Source organism: Gadus chalcogrammus, chromosome 21 (genome assembly GCF_026213295.1).
Source record: "Gadus chalcogrammus isolate NIFS_2021 chromosome 21, NIFS_Gcha_1.0, whole genome shotgun sequence".
In the NCBI taxonomy this organism is placed as follows: Eukaryota; Metazoa; Chordata; class Actinopteri; order Gadiformes; family Gadidae; genus Gadus; species Gadus chalcogrammus.
Genome location: NC_079432.1, coordinates 9934789 through 9959636, shown reverse-complemented (window position 1 = coordinate 9959636; position 24848 = coordinate 9934789). Strand labels below are relative to the sequence as shown.

The following is a 24848-nucleotide window of genomic DNA, read 5'->3' as shown; positions in this document are numbered from 1 at the left end:
GAGAGAGATAGATAGAGGGAGAGAACACCATGCTCGCGAATTAGCGTTCCCATTCCCTTGCCAGACACAAACTATCTTAATACCATCTCAGTCTTGGACGTTGGCTACTCTGTGAATGATTATGGTTATATTGGCCTCCCTCACATCAATGGAATATCGGATGGTGCGGACACGACTGTAACGTGTCATATTACAAAACATTTCGCCGGCTAACGAGAGAGAGAATCGCGTACAGGTACGTACAATAATGACCTTCTATTACGTTGTTTAACAATGTGTTCTTGCTATTGTCAAGGTCACACATATAACATGGTAAGATTGTTGCGTTATTTTCAGTTTAGACGGATTGGCCGATAATTAAAAAAATAATTTTGCCAGCCTCTTGTAAAGATAGAAGACGAGAACCTAACGTTACGTCTCGTGACCGGCCGGAACGTTTATTCGCCCACACTCAACGGATGTAGTTCTCACTCGAGCCATGTGAATGATATGTTGCAATGCGTAAAATAAAAAGAACTACAATCCCATTAGTTCTCTGCGGCGCCTGGTTGTTACGTTGTATGCATACTACGTATTATTTTGGGGACCATAAATGCATGGTGTTGCTGTGGTCCTTTCTGGACGCTGATCGTGGTCTTAAAATCCTTTCTGATAGAGAGTCATGTTGTTAACCTTGCTGTAAGCATATTTGGGTCTTATTCGTGTTTACCTGGACGTAAAACATGAATCCATCGTCGCTTGTAGGAAGTAAGTAGCGTCCACATCATGGGAAAAAACTGATCTACATTGGGTCACGTTAGACTAGTATTCTCCTTTAGTGTCAAATGTATTACTAAGTTTGGCCAGTAAACGCCTATAAACCCAAACGTTTGCTCAAACCAAATCTACATATTTTGTTTTAAGGGGATACAATCAGATGCCCCATTGTTCAATACCAATCAACGAGAGTTACGTTAGATGATCGATAAATGAACTTACTGTACTTACTGCTTTCTGTGGGAAAGCTCGATTATCCGAATTATCTGACAATCCTTTTTTGTCGCTACACTAACCCCTTGTTTTGAATTGTTAATGCACGATTCGACGGTGCTGGATAGACGCCTGACGGCACTTATTAGGTTTGCTCACAAAAACGTCAGTTTATAATAAAAAAGGTTCTAGAGGATTACGGTTTAAAAGTGCATTTAAGTATGGGACCTGTTCAGAGAGTTAAGCATGAGTTCTACTCGTTATCCCTTCCATGGTTCCTTCCTTGTCGTCACTCTGCTATGCTCCATCACTCCAGGTAACTCATGTCCCTGCTCCTGCTGAGGTCCCTGGGCCCCTCCTACCTCTCTCAGTGCCCCGCCCTCCTCCTCCGGCCTCCGGGCTTCAGGAGGAACTGCTTCTCCTCCCTTCCCCGCCGTGCTCCTCACCCATGCTGGTCGGTGTCGGGACGTCCTCCTTCCCAGCATCTCCTTCTCCTCTCCCCCACCTCCAGCTCTGCACGCCTCCTCTGTTGTCACCACCAGAACCATCCTCCAGGGACCTCCTCACACTGCTTCTCCACCCTTGGTTGCTGTTTGACGTCCCCCTTGGTCTTCTCCAGTTCTTCCTGCTCCGGAGGCGGTCTCCTCATGGAGCGGTCGAACGGGGACCGGCCGCCCCCGTACAAGCGCTGGAAGAGTACCGGGGACAATAAGGGGGAGCGGGAGGGACGCGCCGATGCCAGAGCAGCAGAGAGATCGGGGGGTAAGGCCAGCGACACGAGGCCCGTGAAGCAGCACAGCAGTCGGGATCGTGAGGCCGGCGCCCCTCGCTCCAAGTCCTGGAGCTCCGACCAGAGTGGAGAGCGCAGGACATCGGAAAACCATAAGAAAAGTAAACGTAGAGACGAGAGCAAAGGGAAGGGCATTAATAAGAAGCTGCATCTGGAAGGCGGAGTGGTGCAAGGGCAGGGGGGGGACAGGAAGACGCACCACAGGATGGAGCACCCTCAGCCTCCTCCTCAGCCCCACGCTGTCGATGACAACCCCAACCCGTGGCTCTCGGCTCGGGCCCCTCTCAGGACTTATTCCCCTCCTCCTCCTCCTCCTCCTGCTGGGGCGTGGAGGAACCCGGGACCTCCTCGCCCACCCGGAAGGTTAAGGAGCACTGGACCTGGAACTATCAGGAACGCTCCGCCTCCACCAGGGATGTTAAGGAACCCAGTACCGCCTCCATTGATGAGCCTTGCAACGGGAGGCTGGGGGAACCCTCCACCTGGAGCTGGAGGCTGGGGGAACCCTCCACCTGGAGCTGGAGCCTGGAGTAACCCCCCACCTGGATCTGGAGCCTGGAGTAACCCCCCACCTGGATCTCGAGCCTGGAGTAACCCCCCACCTGGATCTCGAACCTGGGGGGCCCCTCCACCTGGAGCTGGAGCCTGGGGGGCCCCTCCAACTGCAACCTTGAAGAACCCTGCTTCACCTGGAACCTTCGGAAACCCTGAAGACTTCCCCCCTCTCCCGGGGTCCGGTCCCCCTCCTCAGAGAACCCAGAGCCAGGGATCTGCCGCTCAGCGTAAGTGGAGGACCATGAAACTACACTTCAACTGCACGCTTTAAAAGCATCACTTTAAGTCTGATGTCAAAACCAGACACGGCTTTGTCGCAGAATGCGGCTTTAAGAGGGAGTGTTACTTTTCCTATTTACTACCTGGGTAATTAGCGAGCGACTAACAATGAATTGCGATCCATGCAGTAAAAGTTCTGGGTTAAGATTTCAGATTCAGAAAACTTTATTGTCTGTCGTAACTGAAAATCAGCTTTGATGTGGCATGACATACAAACAGGACAATGTACTGATAGGCAGTCATACAACATTGATTTCTGAGAGCACACATAGTGTGTATAGAACATAAAACAAAAGCTGTGGCTATGTGTGAAGTGTTTCGAGTGTTTAGGTCACACATGGATAGATAGCCAACGTTTGCTTCCTAGGAGGATGACACTTCCCTCGTAGCTGATCATTATAATGGCCTACCGTTCCTCTCCCAGCACTACAGAGACAGTGGGAGGACTATCGAGACAGCAGTACCCACCTCCAGCCTACGGGGGGTGGCGGTGATGGCTTTGACTTCTCGGTCATGTCCTACAACATCCTGTCCCAGGACCTGCTGCATGAAAACGCCTACCTGTACCGCCACTGTGACCCTGGCGTTCTGCCCTGGGACTTCAGGCTGCCCAACCTGCTGAGAGAGATCCGGCAGTACGACGCAGACGTGAGTCAGTCCTATTTGTTGTCTATATTAACTTTCACTATCTGACCACCAGGTGTGCTGTAGATCAGCCATCAAACTTGTGATGTCACAAATATACCATCAACTCTCTTTTATCTGATGCTTCAAGATAAATGACAGCGAGAAGCAGGTAGGGGTTAGGGGGGGGTCCCGCTCTCGGATGCCCACAGGTGTCGATCGAACCCAGAACCTTTCAGCCCAATGCCCTAGCCTTTTACCGCCAATGCCTAGCCACTATACCTCTAAAGCTAAGCCTATATTATGTGTTTATTTCTGTCACTGTTTCCTCCTGTGGGGTGCAGGTCCTGTGTCTACAGGAGGTCCAACAGGACCACTACGAGACCCAGATGCAGCCTGCCCTGGAGGCACTAGGTACTGGGGTTGGGATTATGGATTATGCTTTTGGTATTTCCAGTATGTTGCATAAACATTCCCCCCTTTCATATTCACGGCATATATCCGTGTGTATGTTTCCTGGCAGTGTATTTTATAACCGTGCATTCATATTTACACCACCAGTGTGTCTCATAAGGAGGGCTGTATCCTACCTGTGGAGGTGTTTTATATGCATTCACTACATGATATTCACTACCTCTTTCTCCAGGCTATCAGTGTGTGTATAAGAAGCGCACGGGCAAGAAGCCGGAGGGCTGTGCCATCATGTTCAAGAGTTCCCGCCTCTCGCTGGTCTCCTCCCACCCCCTGGAGTACTTCCGCCCCGGCGACGCCCTCCTGGACCGCGACAACGTGGGATTGGTCCTCCTGCTGAGGCCCGCCGACGCCGGCGGCCAACCGGAGCCCTCGGACTTCTTCTGCGTGGCGAACACTCACCTCCTCTACAACCCCCGTCGCGGCGACATCAAGCTGGCCCAGCTGGCCATCCTATTGGCCGAGATCGCCCGGCTGTCCCGCCTCCCGGACGGCTCGTCCAATCCGGCGGTGGTGTGTGGGGACTTTAACTCGGTCCCCTGGAGCCCGCTGTACTGCTTGCTGACGCAGGGTTCTCTTGAGTTCCAGGGCCTCCCCATAGGGATGGTGAGGGCCCAACACACACACACACACACACACACACACACACACACACACACACACACACACACACACACACACACACACACACACACACACACACACACACACACACACACACACACACACTGTGCACACCACAACACACGCGCAGACACACTCACACACTAAGCACCTATCACCTGTATTATACTGTGTTCTGCACAGTGTGTACAAATACATATACACTACCTAATGACGTGTGTGTTTCTGTGTGTAATTGATCCTCATGTACTGTGTGATAATATAGGAATGTACTGTGAATGTATGGACTCCAATCTAACAATGAAGTGATGTATGTGTGATGTATGTGTGTATCACTAATCCAGCACTGATATAATAACTGTGTGTGTGTGTGTGTGTGTGTGTGTGTGTGTGTGTAGGTATCGGGTCAGGAGGATGGGCGGGGACAGCGCGTCCTTACTGCCCCCATCTGGTCCAAGAGTCTGGGCATCAACCAGGACTGTTGCTATGTCAACCAGCCTGCCAGCCAGCCCCCGTCCACCATCCCCACAGGTACGTCCGCTCCTTGAACATGATGGTGAGAGGTTGGTCTGGAGTAGGTTAGTCTAGCGAAGGCCAGCTATGCTAAGTCGAGTGGACTTACTCTACTATAAAGTCTCTGTGTGTAATGTACATTTAGTTAAGCAACAATATATAAAAGAACATTGACCTTGTTTAGAGCAAGGAGAGAATCATCGCACCAGGTTTTAGCATATTGCTATTTTCCACCCGCAGTCTCAAATAATGGCATTCATAATAATGGCATTCATCTGACAATGATAGGCTGGCAAAATGAAATACTTGATGAGTGTAGCTAGCAAAATCGGCAGTTTAACCTGTCTGGTGTGTTATAACAACAAACACAGCATGTTATTCGCCACGTATGCGTATGGAAAGAATTAAGGTAGCAATATCAAATGATGGCTTCCAACGCTGTTCCCTGGTTTTCTCATGGTACTTGGTACCAAAGAATTCACACGCTGAAGCCTGTGTTCATCTGGATTGTGGTGGCAGAGATCTTTCAGTATCAAATAAGAACACTGACTAGTAGAGTACAAAAAAGCACAACACGCATAAAATAAGTTTCCTTTCCGGTCCCCTGAGTGGTCTGTGTGTGTTGTGTTTTGATGTGTTGTGTGGTGTGTTCCCAGAGGAGGAAGGGGCCGTCCCTGCTCTAACTGTGGAGCAGCTCACGGCCAAAGCCCCCCTCGCCCCTGACGGCAGGTAAAAACTAGGTAGTCTGTCGCTGTCTCTCTTTCTTTCTGTCTCTGTCTATCTCCTTGTCTTCTTTCTCTCTGTCTGTCTTGCTGTCTCTTTCTCTTTGTCCGTCTCTCTCTCTCTCTTTGTCTTTGTCTGTCTGTGTCCCTCCCTTTCCCTTTCTCTGTCTGTCTCTCTCTCTGCGTTTCATTGTACCTAATGGAAGGTCTGTGTGGATGTGTACCTGGTGTGTGTGTTTGTATTGAATGTGTGTGTAGGACCAGGCTGAGGCACAGTGTAGGCCTCAAGTCCTCCTACTCCCACCTCCTGATGCCTGATGGGAGGGCCGAGATCACCACCTGCCACTCACGCACCGCCATGACGGTGGACTACATCCTCTACACACCAGGTACACACGCGCACACGCTCATATTCAAAAACACACCAGCACACCAGGTCGACGTTCACATCGACATGTCTATTTCCTTTAAGTCTTCCCTCTTCGTCATCCTCACCCCTCTTCCTGCTTTGTGTTTATCTTGCCTTCTCAAGACCCCACGACTTTATCTTCACTTCCTGGTGGGCGGGGCCTGCAGTTACTGGCAAGGCTGTCATTGGTCGGCCAGTCGGAGTTGAAGGCCGTCAAAGGTCTGCCCAACCAGCATCACTCCTCCGACCACCTGCCCATCCTGGCACGCTTCCGTCTCCGCCGGTGACCCCTGACCCCCGCTCCGTATCGAGCTACAGCCACTGTTGGGGACTAACGGCTACTTCCTGGTTTCAGGAGATGTGACGACTCCACAGGTTGCGGAATTTAGATGTCAACAACCGAAGAAACGGCATCTTCAGGAGCCTGAAACTTGAACTATTGGATGAGACTTTTAAACACACATGGACCGACAAACAACTCAAAGCTCACATTTAATATATTTAATTATTCTACATTTTAGAATAAAAATACAGAGACCCTGTACTTTTCCTATAAAAGAGGACATCTTTATAGCTGCTAGCTTTGGGTTCTTGGTATTGAGATCACTATTGGAAGTTTCCTGCCTGACTAACTTGTTCAGGCTTGGTTCCAGGTTCCTGCCTTGGTGCCTCTAAAAGAAGTGGCAGGTCTGGTTTCCACCCAGCACCCAATCACATTCATTTGATAACCTGCAATTAGAGAAATTTATGAGCTTTGTATTGAGTCTAGATTTTGTTCACTTAACGAACAAACCAAATCAGCAGTACTGATTCGTTTTTTAATATTTTTTTAAGATTTAAGGATCGGAAGAAGATATAGTTTACTGTTGGCAAAGTTTTAGCCTATCTTTTTCTACTTAATGTACTGCTAGTGAGTTAATAGCACACGTGTCCTCACAAGGCATACTTGAAATCCACTTCTGTTAGTCCCCAAAGTACCTCACAAGATCAGCACCAGACTAGGTGGTGCCGTCAAGGACTGGCTCTGTTCTTCCAGCCTCTGCTTGAAATTAATCAGTCAAACTGTCATTGACTTCATTCTTTTGTTTTCAAACATGAATGGATTATTATTTATTGTTTAATGGACTAACAGTTCAAATTCTTTAAGTGAGACTGCAGCTTGACTCAACCGTTGAAATTAACCTTTTGATTTATGACCTCTGCTGAACTTTTTTGTGTTGCTATGGATACCGTTTTCATAATTTTGGGCTTGGTCCTCTCGGATTTACAAGGACGAAGGCCAGGGTCACCTGACCTTTGACCTCCAGACAGGACAGACCAATGATGTCGTTCAGACAGCTCCTGGTCGGATCTACACAACAGACACTGGACACAGACAGCGTGTCGGTATGTGCACTGGCCACAGCCAACCCTTCTGAGATGCACGTTATCATGGTGCGTCGGTCTCACTACCTGAATTCTGTTCAAGAACACTGTTTTATACCAGACCGCATTACAAAACAAACTTTTTTGAATGGGTGCCAAATGGGTAAATATCACGATTGTTTTTCTAGTTGACTTTTTAAATTGTTTTTAAATCATTATCTTGCAGTTGAATTAAAAAGCTTACTCAACCATATAGAGGGATATGTTTATATATGATGTTTATTGATAACCTATTAATATAATATCTAATTGATGCAGTGATTGGCTGAAAAGGTTTTAATAACCATTTATTTTGTAGTTTTTTTTCTGGGGTATTGGATGTCTTTTCCTTACCTGGACTCAAAGCTAAAGCATTATAAATATCACATTGATCAAATTTCAGTAATCAAAATCTAGACAAGGGGGTTTCGATCAACCTAATTTCAGTAATGTGCAGCAGGTTCCAAAAATTAATTCCTATTTCAGAATAAGCATATTTACACCATAGGCAATGCAATCGTTGTACACACTAAAATCAACAGACCGGGTTAGAACTTTAAGAACACAATATTTTCAACAATCTTAACGTTAAACCACCACAGTACTTTAAACCATGCTGAACGAATACAAAAGCGGTAGTGAGGTAAAACAGTATTCAAAAGCGCAGACAAATACGACAATAAATTATTTCACTCTGAAATATAATACAAGATCTTGTATATTTGGTATACAACTAAAATAAGCTGAAGTAACTTCAACGTAAAACCACCTTCATGTGAGATAACGAAGAACTCCAGGGTTAATAAATTAATATTTACAGTCAGTCATATCGGGGCTCATATCGTCAGTGCATCTGCGTGGCGGCGGGTTCCTGCGACAGCGCAAAGGACTCCATGACGAACGCGCGGCAGATGGGGCAGTGTTGAAAGCGCGACACGCAGATGTCGCACACGCACGCGTGCCGGCACGGCAGCAGCACGCGGTTGATGGCACCGTTTTGGCACACCACACAGTCTCTGCCCTTCCCCTCGCACCACTCCTCTTCCTCCTCCTCGTCGACGTCGTCTTCATCGTTGTCGTGGACTGCCGCGGGAGATGGTTCGCCGTCGATCGGCGCCGCTTGGGATGGGGCCCTCTGGTTGGGGTCCAGGGCCCCAGTCGAGGGTCCGGCTCCTTCCCCCGACATGAAGAGGGGCTACGGATAGGGGTGGATGGTATTAAACTGAGGAAACTGCGCCCTCTGGTGAAACCAATGTCACTGCATCAGTTGTTTGGGTTGAATTGCAGAATGGTGAAGCTGTTTCCTTTGTTTTAAAGAGGAATAGCGTCACCTCTGGTGATCCCATGTCACTGCATGGGTATTTGCGATTGGTTTTATTCATGTTGGATTACAGGTCATAGAAAATATAATTGTGGCAACTTGTGTCAAGTCCTGATGGTCAATGCAATTGATGTACGTTTCTGTGGGACTACAACTTGCCTTTAACTCGTACATGTTCCCTTGAGTGGTCAGGAGGTACTGGAAGAGGGTCCGCGTGGAAAGACCGTACGACTTATCGGGGACGTGAATCACGCTGACGCTAGACACCTAAAAAGACCAAACGTACGACAAAGAAAAATACATGTGTTGAACAGGTGGATTGTGCAACTAAAAGGAACCTGTGGTACAGAGAGATACTGAAATGAATATGAAACACCGGTAGAAATGTAATCCCTGCCTATGTTAGTGGATGAATGACCTTTGAACTCTGAGTGACCTTTGCGTTTGAAGGTTTCCATATCAATACATTCCTCTTGCCTTACAGTTCAACCCTCGGTTACAATATGGTCCAAACAAACCCTACTGTGAGGTTATGTTGTGGGGTCGCCCCCCGGTACCCACTATGTTGTAGGCCTCCCTGGCATCGGGCTCCGCCAGCGTCAGCACCACCACCAGCGGGTATCGTTCCCGGGGCAACAGGCCGAAGTCTTGGACTCCCAGTTCTGCGGGCATCTGTGTGTGGCGCTCCTCGATGTCGTCACCGTCGACTCTGCGGCGTGGGGTTAAAGAACGCTAACATGGAGGAGCAGCGTGGCCGCAACGTCTGACCGGAATGAAGACCATTTGTTCAGCTAAGAATATCTATTTCTGGTGTAAGATGATTATTATAATGTGGGAAGAAATGTATTTTTCATGTTTTTTTGTGATTTAGCTGAAAAAAGACTTGCATATTTCTCTAGGATGCCTGCAGGTGGTCTGGTGACGTTTGTGTTCAAACTATTATACAGCCTATGTATAAAAGCCTGCCTGAACACTAAATGTCAACCTCTTCACCCGCTATGTATGGGTTCATGGCATTGAGGGTGTTTGTCAAGATACTGGAAGGTCTGGCAGTGGTGGTACTGGAATTGGAGGGCCTCCTCAAAGAGCCGGGGGATGCTGAGCCTGGGGCCGTTTTGGTGGGACTGCAGCGCCCCCTGTAGGGCGTTCACCCCGCAGCCCCAGAAGCAGCTCAGCACGCAGGGCTCCAGGCAGCGAGGCCGCACTGCGACCCCTTCTGGAGGACGAAGGTAACGCATACATTGTCAATATAAACATCGTATTGGTTGAAGCTTTTATTACTGCAGCAGAGGTAAGTGGCGCAGTTTCTATTAATCTTTCCCCGTACCAGGAAAATAGTTGTTACATAGAATCATTTTTTTGATGATCAAATGTCTCAAGAGGTTCAAGAGGACAACAATAGCAGATGATGCTGATCAAAACAATCAAGTCTCCCTACCACTGACAGATGACGGGCCTGACCCCAATTCCAAAGCGAAAGGGTTGGTCACTTGGACCATTTTCTTTTCTGGGGTCGGCAGATTTGACTCCGTCTCATCGGTGCTGCGCAGGATGACCGGTACGTCAAACCCAAACCTGTTGGATAAGGGGGACATAGGTCTTTATTTGGAGTAAATTTGATACGTGCCTAATAATATATAGAGTAAACAGGGTTGGTGACAATTGTAAACTATTATTTGCCATAGTTGAATGGTAAACGAGTTAAACATGGTTGAATAATGATCACATTAGTTTCTTAATGACTGTATATGAGGAAGCGACATTATCGAATTGTGCGCCATCCCCCTCGACTTTGTAGTCATCATAAAAGCAATAAAACAATGCGATTAGCAGCAACATTCATTTACTTTAACTTGTATCGAGTTCTCTTGATCATCGCATTGTTGCCCTTTCGGCCAGAAACGTACACAAGAGGTGACTTACCAGCCTAGCACCATAGCGGCCGTAACCACAAAGCACAACGAGATGACACTAATGTAGAAGGTGGGCGAGTATTCGTACAACGTTACTAGAAACACAGCAGCCATTTTCTCGTTAATTTAGCTACGGATTAATCCGATTTAGTGCTGAAATACGGATCAACAACATCCAGGACGTCCATGACAGTTGACAACATCCACGCACGGTAGCCCGCAGGTCCAAATCAGGCGCAAACGCGAAGCTGAGCATTTGGGAGGAGCACTTAACGTTACCTACTAGCTGCCATTGATTTCAGCACTAACAACTCGCGTAAGGACAGGGGGGCCGAAGACTGGCGAACAGCGACAGAAAATGGAACACATACAACATTTCGGGTAATGCATTTCTACAATCTAATGTTGATCAGAAATCAACATTAAAACACGGCACTCGGATGGTGCCAGCTGCGGAGAGAGAGCGAGGACTGCTCGTGTGAGACGCTTATCCCTCCACTGTAGACGCATCATCACCATCATCATTAAAGTACCATTCCGTTTTGATGTATGTGCTGACCCTCGCGACCCTTCAGCTTGCGGCGAGTTAATTATTTTTGTCAAGTCATGAGCAATTTAAATGATACATCGGCCATCCGTCAACTGAGATCTGAGAACAACTCGGTCAGCAGTAATGACTGGGATATGGCAAATGATGTGTTTGTGTCCTGCTACGAGGACCCGATGGCAATCCACGGGGAGATGGACTCCGTGCAGCCCGTCTTGGACATACACCTGCCGCTGATCCGAGCGGACCAGCACGATAGCATTCTGATGGGCCTAGTGGAGGAGCAGTACTCGGGCTACCTCTCTCATCCAGAGTCCGCCACGGGATATCTGGACGTGGACTCAAACTACACGGAAAGTGACGGGAGCGTGAGCACAAAGAAACGGAACCGGTCCAACAGTTCCAGACAGCGCGGGGAGGTCGTGACGGATCTGGGACCCGAGGAGGTGCGCTGGTTCTACAAAGAGGACAAGAGGACCTGGAAGCCTTTCGTCGGGCATGATTCTTTAAAAATCGAGAAGATTTACAGGCGCTTTTGCGAGTTAAACCCAGATAAGGTTAAGCGACGCGTCCCTTCTGACGCAGAGCTGGACTTGACCGAAATTCAAGTGGAGAACGCGTCAACCGAGGCGGCAGCCGCTCAAGCGGACCCGGCTGTGGCGGAACGCAGTTCCGTTTCGGATGAGAGGTTTGTGGACGGAAACGGCGTCAACGTGGAAGCGGTGTGCGTCCGAGGGGGGCTGTACGAGGTGGACGTCAAGGAGAAGGAATGCTACCCCGTCTATTGGAACCGTAAGAATGTTGCTCCTCAAATTGTGATGCTAGGAGACAAGTTACTTTATCTAGGCTTTCCATCACTGCTGCGTATACTGCATTGCCAGCATTAGTTACTGCAGTAAACCGATTCACTACAGCATCTCATACATGATGAAGTGCTGTTTATTTTCTTTATCAGTACGCTACTACAATCCATTACATGTGACTCTCAGCCAAAGTGTAGCTGGGTCGATACCCCATTTCTGCAGTCTACTTAGGTATCCAATATCCTACAGGTAGGTTATCTGTAGAAACGTATTGGCCTATAAGTTAGTTATGTAGCAGCTTCTTGTTTCAAGATCAATAGGGAATGAAAAAACTAAGTCATGAAGGAACTTGAAGGGCGTTCGAGCCTCTTGCTAAGGACACAGGGGGTCCTTGACCTTTGACCCTAACCATGAGACCATATCTCCTAGGAACCGGCATTAATGACCACATAGGGGTTTGTGCATCTGGGCTGGGTTGCTTGATCGAGTGTCTTGCTGCTCGATAGCAGTGTGCCGTCAGCATTACAAACAACACTACAATACATCTCCGTGTGTGTGTGGGTGTGGGTGTGTGTGTGTGTGTGTAGAACAAGACCGTATCCCGGTGATGCGCGGCCAGTGGTTCATTGACTGCACCTGGCTGCCCCTGGAGGAAGACGAGAGCGACGCCATCGAGCTGGAGCACCTGGCCCGTTTCCGGGGGCAACAGATGCGGGACACCTACGAGCCGGAGGAGGCGGCCGCCATAGCGACGGCCGCAGCGGCCGCAGCGCTGGAGACCAAGGATGGTGAGGAGGAGGGTGTGAGGGGGTGTGAGGGTCAAAGGTCAGACTCGGAGGACAGATGGACGGGGGCTTTGCCTGCCAGTTCTAGATGATGCAGGGCTGTTAGTGGAGATGGGCCTGTGGCTGGAGGAGGGGGGGGAGAAAGTTATTGCTTGGCGTTGACAGGGTGACCTTATAATTTCAACATTTCGTTCCTATCCTTTTGTTGTATATTCATGGGCTTTTAGTGTGAGTTTAATGGAGAGGACGGTGAAGGAAGACCCGGTTGAATGAGAGAGGAAATTAAATGTATCCGGGAGTATACCTGGGTCGTGACTAGGGAGTTAATCAAAGTGTTGCTAGCAGTTAGAGGTCAGAGTTAGAGGTACTTCACAACCACTAGTTAGTACACTTAAATCTACGATGCACTGCATGCAACAATAATGCTCCATTTCTTTGGCAATGTTCAAACAAGAACAGATGTATTTCACAATATTTGATGTCATGTGCCTTATTGGCACATACATTAATTGTCACCTGAAAGTGAAGTGCTAAAAGTGTCACCTCCTCTGGGCCAGAAGCAACACCTTTTATAACAGCTTTGAGGAGATGTTGGAGATGTTAAAGAAGGTGTGGAGAGTCACATGACTTCTACTGCATACTAACAGTACAGAGATTAAGTTTAAATTCTCTCATTCGTCATTCCAAATATAGCCCGAGAGAGAGTGTGTGTGCGTGAGTGTGTCTGTGTCTATTTCGGGAATAACTGAAAAGATTAATGTGTGAGAAAGGGAGCGGTAGAGATATTGGAGGGGGAAAGAGGTAGACAACGACACCGAGATAGAGAGCGAGAGAGGGACCAACAACTGCTTCGGCTAGAGATAGAGATAAACAGACAGAAAGATGTGAAGGGTGTGTGGGTGTGTGTGTGTCGGTCTGTCTGCGAGTGTGCTTGTTCTTTTGCCCCGAATGTAGGAACCGTTCTCTTCAGACCACGGTCACTAAGCAAGTCAGGTGGCTTAAGTTTTTGCTACAGCTCAACTAATGGGACACACCGGCACTCACCTGTGATGAAATACTATAGCATGACCTGTTGTCTGCCGTGTAGACACACACACAGCTGTGCACATGCACACATGCACACTTTGGATCATGTGACTATGATCCCACTTGAGGTGTAGCTGTTTTATAATTAGGTCTGACCGAGAATGTTTCTCTGTTTAAATTACATTTGCCCTCTATCTCTTTCTCTGACCCGCGTCTCGATCTCCCTCCCTCTCTCTCTTTGTCCGACTCGCTCACTCTTTCCGTCTCGGTCCCACTCCCTGCTCCTCTCTCTATCTGTCTCTCAATCTGTCTCTCTATCTCACTGTTCCCCTCTCTGCCATCCCCCCCCCCCCCCCCCCCCCAGCTGTTCACAGTCTGAAGCTGAGCAGGAGTCATGTGGACTGGCATGGCGTGGATGAGGTCTACCTGTACAGCGACGCCACCACCTCCAAGATCGCCCGCACCGTCACCCAGAGACTGGGCTGGTCCAAATGTTAGCCGCCAATGCTAATCGCATGTACACGTGCATGCATTATTTTAATGAAATGTAACTTAAAGAAATGTAACTTTGGGAAATGTAACTTAAAGGATTTTTGGTAACAATGTCATTTAATGTCATATGACTCAATGCGGTTACATCTTTCTGCAATGTAACTTAATGGAATGTAACTGACGTAACTGTAACTGACGAATGTAACTGACGTCTTCAGCCTCAAGCAGCGGCACACGCCTCCACCGGGGCTGTGTGGAGGAGGCGGCCCCGGAGGACACGCCCCCGGAGACCACCCACATTGTGTTCGTGGTCCACGGCATCGGACAGAAGATGGACCAGGGACGCATCATCAGAAACACCAGCATGTACGTTCACTAGTTACTAACTATATTCTTGGCTGAATCCGATTGGCTGAAACTCTTTCTTTATCTGATTTGAATATTCTTGAGTTTATCCATCTGAGAACAGCCATTACGAGACTGTGCATGCCGCTGTTTACTCCCTGTTTTCAGTACGTTGCTGACAGTTCTGTGTATTGTTGGACCATGTTCTGTATTTGTGCTTATTGTATCTCTATCCGTATCTCTGTTGTCAATATTCTCTGTCTGTCTGTCTCTGTCTGTCAGTCTGTCTCCTCATCTATCCTTCAGGCACTGAATCAGTCAGTGTCTCGTCTCGTCGGTGTTTGAAGGGGCAGGACTCTGGGTTCAAACACCAAGGTCCACAGAATACCTTATCTATGTCATAGGAATACCGTGTGGTGTTTTAGCTCCTTGTAGATCTTATGTAGATACTAGACAGTTTCCGGTCAGTCTGTCTTTCTCCATCATGTGTGACCTCCACTCACCCGTGTCAACTATATATTTGGTACTTAGTACTCTGTACTTGTGCCCATGTATAGTGTACTCGGCTCTAGCGGTTGTGTGTTCTGTGTTTTTGATCCTCAGGATGCGAGACGCTGCCAGGAAGATGGAGGAGAAGCACTTCTCCAACCGGACCACCGAACACGTGGAGTTCCTCCCTGTAGAGTGGAGGTCTAAACTGTCCCTGGACGGAGGTACCCCCCCACCTCTGCCACCCCTCACTTTCACTCCTCCTTCACTCTTTGGCCCAATCCCATTTCTACCCCTTACCCCTTCCCCTTACCCCTCCCCCTTGTTTTGAAGGGGTAAGGGTAAGGGACAAGGGGGAGGGGTAAGGGGAAGGGGCCTCAACTTCACCCATCCTCAACCCACCCAGTGCTTTACTCCTCCTTCCTTCCACCCATCCCCTCCTCCTCTCCTTCATTCCAATTCACCTCACTCCATTCCTAAACACCACTCCAGTCCATCAACCACAGCTGCTCTAAGCTTCACCAATCTATGGAGTTAGATTCATGCCAAAACCCCTCACACACGCAAAACGTGTTTTGCTCACGCATAACGATTCACACGCACACAAAACGTGTTTTACTCACGCAAAATGATTCACACACACGCTCAGTGTGGTTTGCAAATACAAAACATCATTCACAAACTAAAGCATTTTGCTTCAGAAACAAATACAGTATGTTTTACACAAAGTACAAAAAAAATCCTTCAAGTACACAAAACAATTCTAAAAGTACGGAACACGAAAGCTGCGCGTGGATCGGAATGCATTTGCGCACGGATCGGATTGCATTTGCGTGAGGAACAGCAAGGCGGAAAATTAGTGCCAAAAGTCACGTGACAAATAAATGCCCTGTTATTCACACTACACAACAGCAGGTGGCGGTGTTGAGTCAGTTTAAGGACGCCAGGACGATCTTTTTTCTCCCCAAAATCTTTATTTGATGCCGGCCAAACGTGTGGATTCAACTCCATACTATGCGACTTGCCGCCCCTTTGTCACGGAATCGTACGACACGGAGAAAAGCTAGTTTGGGAGATTAAATTGAACAAAATGAGCGGCCAACAGGTGAGTCCAATGGAAGTGTCGCCACTCTGTTTTGGAATCAAATAAAGATTTTGGGGAGAAAAAAGATCGTCCTGGCGGCCTTAAACTGACTCAACACCGCCACCTGCTGTTGTGTAGTGTGAATAACAGGACATTTATTTCTCATATTTTAGTCACGTGACTTTTGGCACTAATTTTCCGCCTTGCTGTTCCTCACACAAATGCAATCCGATCCGTGCGCAAATGCATTCCGATCCACGCGCAGCTTTCGTGTTCCGTACTTGTAGAATTGTTTTGTGTACTTGAAGGATTTTTTTTTGTACTTTGTGTAAAACATACTGTATTTGTTTCTGAAGCAAAATGCTTTAGTTTGTGAATGATGTTTTGCATTTGCAAACCACACTGAGCGTGTGTGTGAATCATTTTGCGTGAGTAAAACACGTTTTGTGTGCGTGTGAATCGTTATGCGTGAGCAAAACACGTTATGCGTGAGCAAAACACGTTTTGCGTGAGCAAAACACGTTTTGCGTGTGTGAGGGGTTTTGGCATGAATCTAACTCCATACCAATCATCATCTCCCCTCCACCCCTTGAGCTCCCTCCCCTCCGACAACTTCCAAACTGCTTTTTGACACGTTGCATGTTAAGTTGTGTCTTCGTCTTAGTCGTAGTTGTTGCCCTCCTCCTGCAGACAAAAGGGACTCCATCACCCCAGACACACTGCGGTGGTGTGTTGTGTTGTTCCTCCGGTTCAGTCTTGTGTGGTGTCACTCCTGTAGACACGGTGGACTCCATCACCCCAGACAAGGTGCTGTGTTGTGTTGCGTTGTTCCTCCGGTTCAGTCTTGTGTGGTGTCCCTCCTGTAGACACGGTGGACTCCATCACCCCAGACAAGGTGCGCGGGCTGCGGGACATGCTCAACAGCAGCGCCATGGACATCATGTACTACACCAGCCCACTGTACCGCGACGAGGTCAGAGGCTCTCAGTACTACTGCTCGCTTTCTGAACTGCGTCAACTGAAGGGTTAGCGGTTTGTAGTTTAGAGTAAATCTGTCAGAGAAGAACGGCGTGTGTGCGTGCGTGCGTGCGTGCGTCCGTGCGTGGTAAAAATAATTTCCCTTAAAGGAATACACAAAATTTTCAAATCTAAAATGCTCAAATCTAAAAAAAGAATTTATAAATATGTATCCAGCTGTCCATTGTATTATATGTTTTATTTCTATAAAACATTTAATATATATATATTTTTCTTTTTAAATTGCTCATAAGCGATAGTTTTAGTTTGGAGATCGTCGATATCGCAATCGATTAATTGCACAGCCCTATTGCGTGTGTGTGTGTGTGTGTGTGTGTGTGTGTGTGTGTGTGTGTGTGTGTGTGTGTGTGTGTGTGTGTGTGTGTGTGTGTGTGTGTGTGTGTGTGTGTGTGTGTGTGTGTGTGTGTGTGTGTGTGTGTGTGTGCAGATCACGCGGGGCCTCACGCTGGAGCTGAACCGCCTCTACACGCTCTTCTGCACCCGCAACCCCGAGTTCCAGGAGAGCGGCAAGGTGTCCATCGTGTCCCACTCGCTGGGCTGCGTCATCACCTTCGACATCATGACGGGCTGGGACCCCGTGCGCTTCCACCACCAGGAGGCCCCGGACCCCGAGGAGACGCGCGCGCGCTGGCCCAGCCACGAGGAGCGCCACCTGCAGGAGCAGCTGCGCCTCACGCGCCTCCGGTACGGCCGCAGGTGAACTGGTTCACCAACGCTTTTTCATGGTTTTTGATAATTTTATTTTGCACTTTTGGGGGAGAGGGGGAGAGGGGGGGGACATGCAGCAAATGACTAAGGCCAGGAGTCGAACCCGGGTCGCTGCGGAACACATGTTTTTCTTTGTCAGTATGTCATCCTTCTCGTTATGACGACTCACACTCTGATCGTTATGACTGTTGTCATTATGATCACAGAAACATATGTTGACTTTAATGTAAAGAAAATATTTTAAGAAAAGAAAAAACACTAATTAGGCAATGAAATGACAACAGCTATACATTATGCCGTTACACTATACATTTCTGAATAGAAGTGATACACATATATTTTAGGAACCATGTTAGTCACTCCTTTTTTGAAGTCTGACACTTCCAAATGCAACCCCAAATTTTGTGATTTCTTTTTTGCTTTTTGGGGAAAATCAGTCAGTGAATCATGCCTGGTCTTTCAAACCTTTTGAAAAAGATTATCATAAAATATCTACAGCTTAGAAGTCTTGCAACCCTGTATACATAACAGGCAAGTAATGGGGTCCTGATACCAATGTTCGGAAAAGCGGGTCAGGGTGATTCAATTTAGGGGACTTAAAAAATAGTCCTATAGATATTATTACATACCTTTTCTGTGCATGTGAATATTACGTTCACCGACTAGAGCTATATCTTCTACTAGCTTTAGCTAGTGCTATGTTGAAGGATGCGCATTCTACTGATTGGGAGTAGAACTTGTGATTAAGCAACGTTTTTTTAATCAGTGGTTGTAATTTGTTATGGATGTTTTGTCTTTGAATCGCTCTCAGGTTGAGGGACCTGGAAGACCAGTTCCAGGGTTTACAAACCTCTTCGTTTGAGGCTGTCCCAGCCTTGAAATTCAAGGTAATGTCTTGTGTTGTTGTTGTTGTTATGATGTCTTTCCAGTCACCTCCTTTTCCTGTTAAGTGGTCAGTTATCCCACCCACATAAGTCCAGATGTCTTGGTAAGTGAATTCCATTGTTATTCTGCATGGACGGAAAGAGTAGAATAATGATACATCAGGATAGCTTTTGGTTATAAGCAATAAAAGGTAAAAAATACTAGACTCTTGAGTCTTGGCAGAAGATCTACGATTTTCTGGCTTTTTCTTTCAACAGACTAATTTGATTTTGAACTTCCTTCCATCAAGCAGTGGGATGGGTTTTGCCGCTTTCCAATCATTTTCCAACGACAAATTTATTTTGTCACTTTTATCTAAAGTGACTTACAAGTTAGGTCTAGAGTAATCGTTGCATACAATGAAAATGAAAACTACAAAAATGGTTAAGTGGCTATAGGAAGGGTGGTTGAGCTATAATAAGTGTTTGAGTAGCTATATGAAGCATTAACTAACTATAGGAAACATTGAGTAGCTATAGGAAGCATTGAGTAGCTACAGGAAGTAGAGAAGCTATAGGCAGCATTCAGTAGCTATAGGAAGTGTTTGGTAGCTACAGGAAGCATTGAGTAACTATAAGAAGTGTTGTGTAGCTATAGGAAGTGTTGAGTAGCTATAGGAAGTGTTGAGTAGCTATAGGAAGCGTTGAGTAACCATAGGGTGAGTTGATTCGTGCAGGTTTAACACAGTGCTTGTTAAGCGGACGCGGGCCCTGCTCTTTGGGTAGATTTGACATTTCTAAACAATCCTCAACTAAAAGAATGTCTCACAAGAAGACGTTGATCAGCGCAGGATTAAGGAGCCAGACCCCCGGTGCCGGGGCCTGCCTGGTGACGTCTGCTCCTCTGCCACCTGCTGAACAGGTGGAGAACTTCTTCTGCATGGGCTCCCCGCTGGCGGTGTTCCTGGCTCTGCGCGGGATCCGGCCCGGGATCTTAGGCACCCAGGACCACATCCTGCCCAAGTCCATCTGCCAGCGCCTCTTCAACATCTTCCACCCCACCGACCCTGTGGTGAGGGCAGAATAACTCCACCGCTAGGGTACAGATAGCAAGCTGGCAGGGAGAGCTCGGTACAGCTAACGGGGATAGACCGCTTTCAAGTGTGTGGGCGGAGGGTATTATTGTGAGTGAGCTCATGGATGAATACCTCACAATTAAACTTAATGTGGAACAATCCCATAAATCCCATAATCTGATGTAAAATATATTAAAATAGAGGAGGCAGAGAGGGAGGATGGATTTATTATTATTATGTTTCTTTCTTGATGTGGTCTTGTTGTTTATCAGTGAGGCTGTTTATGTTCCAGGCATACAGACTGGAACCCCTCGTTTTGAAGCACTACAGTAACGTTGCCCCTGTCCAGATCAACTGGTGAGTGCTATGCTATGTAATGTTGTGCTCTAGTACTATGCAGTGCTGCCAAACCCAATTATGGTCTACAAGTCAGACCCATGATCTTTGACCTGTTGACGAGCAGTGGGGATATCAGGAACACACTTTCTTTGTTGTCTCACTTTCCACGTGCTGCACTTCATTATTATTGATCGATTTTTTTTTAAGAGGTTGGTTCTTTTCAAAACATGAAACCGTTGGCATAAAAGCATAAATAATACATTGCTCACAAGCTCGGTATACCTAACCTGGTTAGGGTAAATGTAGCTATAGGTCAGAATAGTTTTTTCCAATAACAGAAGGACTCAAGTAAAGTACAAAAGCTGATCTATTATACTTAATATTGACATTTTAGGATTTACAATGGATATGTCTCAGAGATCCACAGCCAAAACATCTCAATAAAGCGCCTCCTAATTCAGAACAAGAGCGGAAATCACTGAAGTCCACAAGTCATTTTATGAGGACTCGACAACAGAGAAAAACAGCTGTTAGGTCTTGGATTTGGTATTAGGTATGATGTTATCACTTGGACACTTGGACACTTTGCACACAGTTCAAAATTATTTATATACCGCCCTTGAAACACAAAGGCTGTTCAGAATACTTTACCCAGGCAGGAGTCACATGAGGAAGCACATTAATACAATCGTGAAGATATTTAAAGACAAATCAATGAAGCAAGATACAACCAAAGAGAACCTTTAAATTAGAAATGTACAATTAAAGTATATGAATGTTACAGAGTAAATATGCCAGTGCAGACTACCCTTATTTGAAAGTGTTGAGGCAGTCCTCGAATGTTTTGGAAGTTTGTGTTATGTTGTGTTGTGTTGTGTTAAACCTGCACTGTGCGTACCTTTCCCTATTATCAACCTGTTCTTGAGGAACTTTCAAGTTCAAATATTTTTTAATGGAGTAATTGGCTGCAGTAGAAAAGTTGCATGTGTTGGCTGCATGTCATGCATATTATAAGCATATATTAATAAAATCTGCTTTGCCACCCAACCCCAGGTATAACACAGTCAACCCCATGCCCTACGACCACATCCGGCCGACACTGATCAACCCTCTGAAGGAGAGCACTTCCATCTCGGACTCTGACAGCCTGCCCAGCCCGTGCACCTCCCCTCCCCAGGGCCGGCGGCACTACGGAGAGTCCTTCACCAGCCTGGGGAAGGCCAGCTTCATGGGTGAGTGGAGGTCCCAACCCATGGAGAGAGACGCACACTGAAAAGACACTGTATGATCTCAAATAAAATATGAGAAATATATAGTTTACATTTTATATAATATACTTTTATGTCTTATATCTTAAAAAATAAAATCTTAGAATCCTTATGATGTCTTAAAATATGTATCATTAGCATGGGAAATGCCAGCTACGTGGATGAGTGTAGATCACACACGATAGAGAAAGACTGCCATGTTACTGTTTAAGATGGCGGGTCAGTGCAGAACTAGGACGTGGTATTCCTATGACATGGAGCAGGTACTCTGTGGACCTTGGTTTTTGAACCCAGAATCCTGCCCCTTAAACCCTGATGAGACGAGACACCTACTGTGAGTGATGGATAGACGAGGAGATCGGACTGACTGCTAGACACACACAGACACACAGACACACAGACACACAGACACAGAGAGAGAGAGACACACACACACACACACACACACACACACACACACACACACACACACACACACACACACACACACACACACACACACACACACACACACACACACACACACACACACACACACACACACACACACAGAGACACACACACACACACAGAGACACACACAGACAGAGAGAGACAAAGATGATGCTTGGATTCATTGCAATAGCAATTTTTTTAGAAGCATTTTTTGTCCTATTTGTTGAATTGATCATAACATCCTGACGGCAATTATTAAATCAAATGCTGTGACAAAAAACAAGTGTTACCTTCGCAGGCCTTTCATGTGTAATTATTTTATTCGGCTTGAATGAAAGTACTGGAATCGTAGTTGTCTGTGTACCTACCCTACCTGCTACCTGCACGTACGCATGACTGGTGTCTTCTACAAGGCTTGGGAGACCTACTGCTTACCAATGAGCTAGACTCATGTTTAGGGGGAGTGGCTTTTGAGGGATGGCCTGAAGGTAGGGCTGGGAATTTTTTGGTTGGACACTTTCAAAATGTAGCTTACTCTGGCTGCTTCCTACAAAGTGCCTACCGTAGTCTAAAATTATATTGTGGCAGGCTCTGTAAGTGTAGTTTATATAATTGAATAATAATGTTATATTAACTTGAGTGTCAATTATTCATATAAATCTACTTATTATTTATAAATATTTTTGTACGATGTGCTGCAAATTTAATACAAATGTAATTAAACTATTGTTTTATTAAACAAAATAATTTATGAAATAAAACTCAATCCAGCTACTGTTTCTCTTATATTTCTATTTTTCTATAAATATAAACAACTACTACTAAAAAATACTAAACTATATCAGAATTGTGTCAGGCGCTGCAAATCCTGTATAGTCATGTAGTCATTTGAAGCCAACATAAACAATGCATTCTTGCTATTAAACTATTGTTCGTGTTGGTTCAGGCGCTGCGAGTATCGGGAAGGGGATCAGTGGGATCCTCTTCTCCCGGTTTTCCCGCTCCAGCGGCCATGTGGTAGGGCTGGAGGAGGAGCCGTCCGACCTGGAGTGCGGAGCCCCAGAGGGGGGGAGTGTGGAGGGGTCAGGGGAGGAGGAGGGGGGCGGAGCAGGGTTGCTGCTGTTGGAGGCCGAAGAGGAAGAGGAGGAGCAGAAGGAGGCGGAGCCTATCATGTGTCCGTCTCCGTCGGCCATATTGGACAGCACCTCAGGTGAGTCTGGAGTCCGGCGGACACTGTTATAACATCACCCGATTATTTACTCAGACATTGAGAGAAATCATCTGTATTTAATTCTTCACTATGAAGTTCTCAAGAGAGATTGATTTAATGACTCGCAGAAACCCACAAAGGAGATACACCACCGTCATTTTTGGAAAAACCAAGTATAGGGGGGGTATTTCTGGACTTGAATCCCAGTGTGCTAATGACGACCCGGAGAGATGGTTTTCATCCACATGAGGCAGCGTGAGCCTTAGCGCCAGGTGCTAGGAGCTAAATGCTCAGGGCTTTGGGGAGGAGGGGCCCGCTGCTTTTCTCCTGAACCCTGAACTGCGGAGAAGGACAGTGCAGAGCTCTCGAGACTTCCAGAACTGTGATTATTCCTCACAGACCTGTCGCTGTGGAGCGCCATGTGATTAAGCCTGAGCGCTTTATGCATATGAGGATGTCATCACTTGTCGTCAGTGCGCGACGTCATTGCGTGATGTCATGCGTCATATGTTATGTCATTGTGTCTTGTATTTTTATATCCTTAATCACAGTTAGTCACAGAGGGCTTGATATGCCATGTATTTATGACACCCCTTAACTGTAGCCCCCCCTAAAAGGCAAGAAAAAAATCTCCCATCATTAACAAGTCAGAAACCTTTTGAAGGAACGCAGATCGGGGATCCCTCCTCGAGTGCAACGGTGGGAAAAATAAGGGTCGCATTACAAGCAGAAATTTGAAGCAAAAATGATTTAAGAGACAGAAAATGAGTGTTGTCCATGTGGGTCACCGTGTGTGTGTGTGTGTGTGTGTGTGTGTGTGTGTGTGTGTGTGTGTGTGTGTGTGTGTGTGTGTGTGTGTGTGTGTGTGTGTGTGTGTGTGTGTGTGTGTGTGTGTGTGTGTGTGTGTGTGTCTCCCCAGTGGAGCTGGAGCAGCGCGTGGACTTCGAGCTGCGGGAGGGCATGGTGGAGAGCCGCTACCTGACGGCGGTGACCTCCCACACGGCCTACTGGTGCTCCTACGACGTGGCGCTCTTCCTGCTCACCTTCATGTACCGGCAGCAGGAATACCCGGAGCCCCACCACGCAGAGCAGTCCTAGCACACACACACACACTGGCATCTTAACACACACACACACACTGGCATCTTGACGGACGCACAGGCGTCTTAACGCGCGCATAAATGCAGGCATCTCAACACACACACACACACAGGAATCTTAACACACACACAGGCATCTTAATACGCACGCACACACACACGCACACATCATCTTAACACACACACAGGCATCTCAATGCGCACACACACACAAAACATCTCAACACACACACACACACACAGCATCCCAACACACACACACAGGCATCTTAACGTGCACACACACAGACATACACAGGCATCTTGACGCACACATACAACCATCTTTGTTCTCTCAAACAGACGCATATACATGCACGTCTTAATGCCCTAAGTCATCTTAATGCGCCGATACATATACACATACAGAACAAACAGGGAACTTCACATAAACACACCCTAACCCTTTAACACAATAAAACACACCCAATCGCCATCATAACAAAACGCATATGCATGCACACACACAAACACACAAACACAAAGGCGAAGAAGGGACGTGTAATAAGATCATTTATTCTTGACAATAATTTATTTATCGTTTAGTCCTGGGTTTAAAGCAGATGTTTGAACCGGTATTTTCCTGTAGTATGTGATAGTTGTCTTT

The 24848-nt window shown here is 46.9% G+C and overlaps 3 protein-coding genes across 4 annotated transcripts; 2 read left to right on the top strand and 1 right to left on the bottom strand.

Annotated features, from left to right (window-relative positions):
- angel2 (angel homolog 2 (Drosophila)) lies at positions 1-7660 on the top strand. Of its 2 annotated transcripts, none has more exons than XM_056581154.1 (9): positions 1-235; positions 1286-2541; positions 3018-3241; positions 3562-3631; positions 3864-4294; positions 4711-4843; positions 5482-5554; positions 5806-5936; positions 6080-7660. In XM_056581154.1, exons 2-9 carry the CDS (start codon positions 1293-1295, stop codon positions 6241-6243), a joined length of 2475 nt encoding a protein of 824 aa, XP_056437129.1. In that variant the 5' UTR covers positions 1-235; positions 1286-1292; the 3' UTR covers positions 6244-7660. The 2 variants fall into 2 exon arrangements, with proteins under 2 accessions (XP_056437129.1, XP_056437128.1); XM_056581153.1 differs by lacking the exon at positions 1-235 and adding an exon at positions 595-747.
- cgrrf1 (cell growth regulator with ring finger domain 1) lies at positions 6428-11095 on the bottom strand. Its single transcript, XM_056581155.1, has 6 exons — positions 10605-11095; positions 10120-10256; positions 9720-9897; positions 9243-9390; positions 8841-8948; positions 6428-8555 (listed from the first exon to the last, which is right to left on the bottom strand). The coding sequence occupies exons 1-6, from the start codon at positions 10706-10708 to the stop codon at positions 8205-8207; spliced, it is 1026 nt and encodes a 341-aa protein (XP_056437130.1). The 5' UTR covers positions 10709-11095; the 3' UTR covers positions 6428-8204.
- Positions 10151-24848, top strand: ddhd1b (DDHD domain containing 1b). Its single transcript, XM_056581152.1, has 13 exons — positions 10151-11933; positions 12532-12732; positions 14120-14248; positions 14466-14613; positions 15196-15305; positions 17032-17138; positions 17631-17887; positions 18723-18798; positions 19697-19846; positions 20143-20207; positions 21243-21421; positions 22839-23102; positions 24022-24848. Exons 1-13 carry the CDS (start codon positions 11201-11203, stop codon positions 24198-24200), a joined length of 2598 nt encoding a protein of 865 aa, XP_056437127.1. The 5' UTR covers positions 10151-11200; the 3' UTR covers positions 24201-24848.

What these genes read in the sequence shown, in the direction of transcription:
- cgrrf1 (XM_056581155.1), bottom strand. Translation starts at nt 10,708, where the DNA reads ATGGCTGCTGTGTTTCTAGTAACGTTGTACGAATACTCGCCCACCTTC. An exon ending in GCCGCTATGGTGCTAGGCTG is followed by an intron (nt 10,257 to 10,604) that starts GTAAGTCACCTC and finishes CTTATCCAACAG; the next exon opens with GTTTGGGTTTGACGTACCGG. An exon ending in GGAACATGTACGAGTTAAAG is followed by an intron (nt 8,556 to 8,840) that starts GCAAGTTGTAGT and finishes CCCTATCCGTAG; the next exon opens with CCCCTCTTCATGTCGGGGGA.
- angel2 (XM_056581154.1), top strand. Translation starts at nt 1,293, where the DNA reads ATGTCCCTGCTCCTGCTGAGGTCCCTGGGCCCCTCCTACCTCTCTCAG. An exon ending in CCCGTCCACCATCCCCACAG is followed by an intron (nt 4,844 to 5,481) that starts GTACGTCCGCTC and finishes GTGTGTTCCCAG; the next exon opens with AGGAGGAAGGGGCCGTCCCT. An exon ending in CCCCTCGCCCCTGACGGCAG is followed by an intron (nt 5,555 to 5,805) that starts GTAAAAACTAGG and finishes ATGTGTGTGTAG; the next exon opens with GACCAGGCTGAGGCACAGTG.
- ddhd1b (XM_056581152.1), top strand. Translation starts at nt 11,201, where the DNA reads ATGAGCAATTTAAATGATACATCGGCCATCCGTCAACTGAGATCTGAG. An exon ending in ATCATCAGAAACACCAGCAT is followed by an intron (nt 14,614 to 15,195) that starts GTACGTTCACTA and finishes TTTGATCCTCAG; the next exon opens with GATGCGAGACGCTGCCAGGA. An exon ending in CTGCGCCTCACGCGCCTCCG is followed by an intron (nt 17,888 to 18,722) that starts GTACGGCCGCAG and finishes AATCGCTCTCAG; the next exon opens with GTTGAGGGACCTGGAAGACC.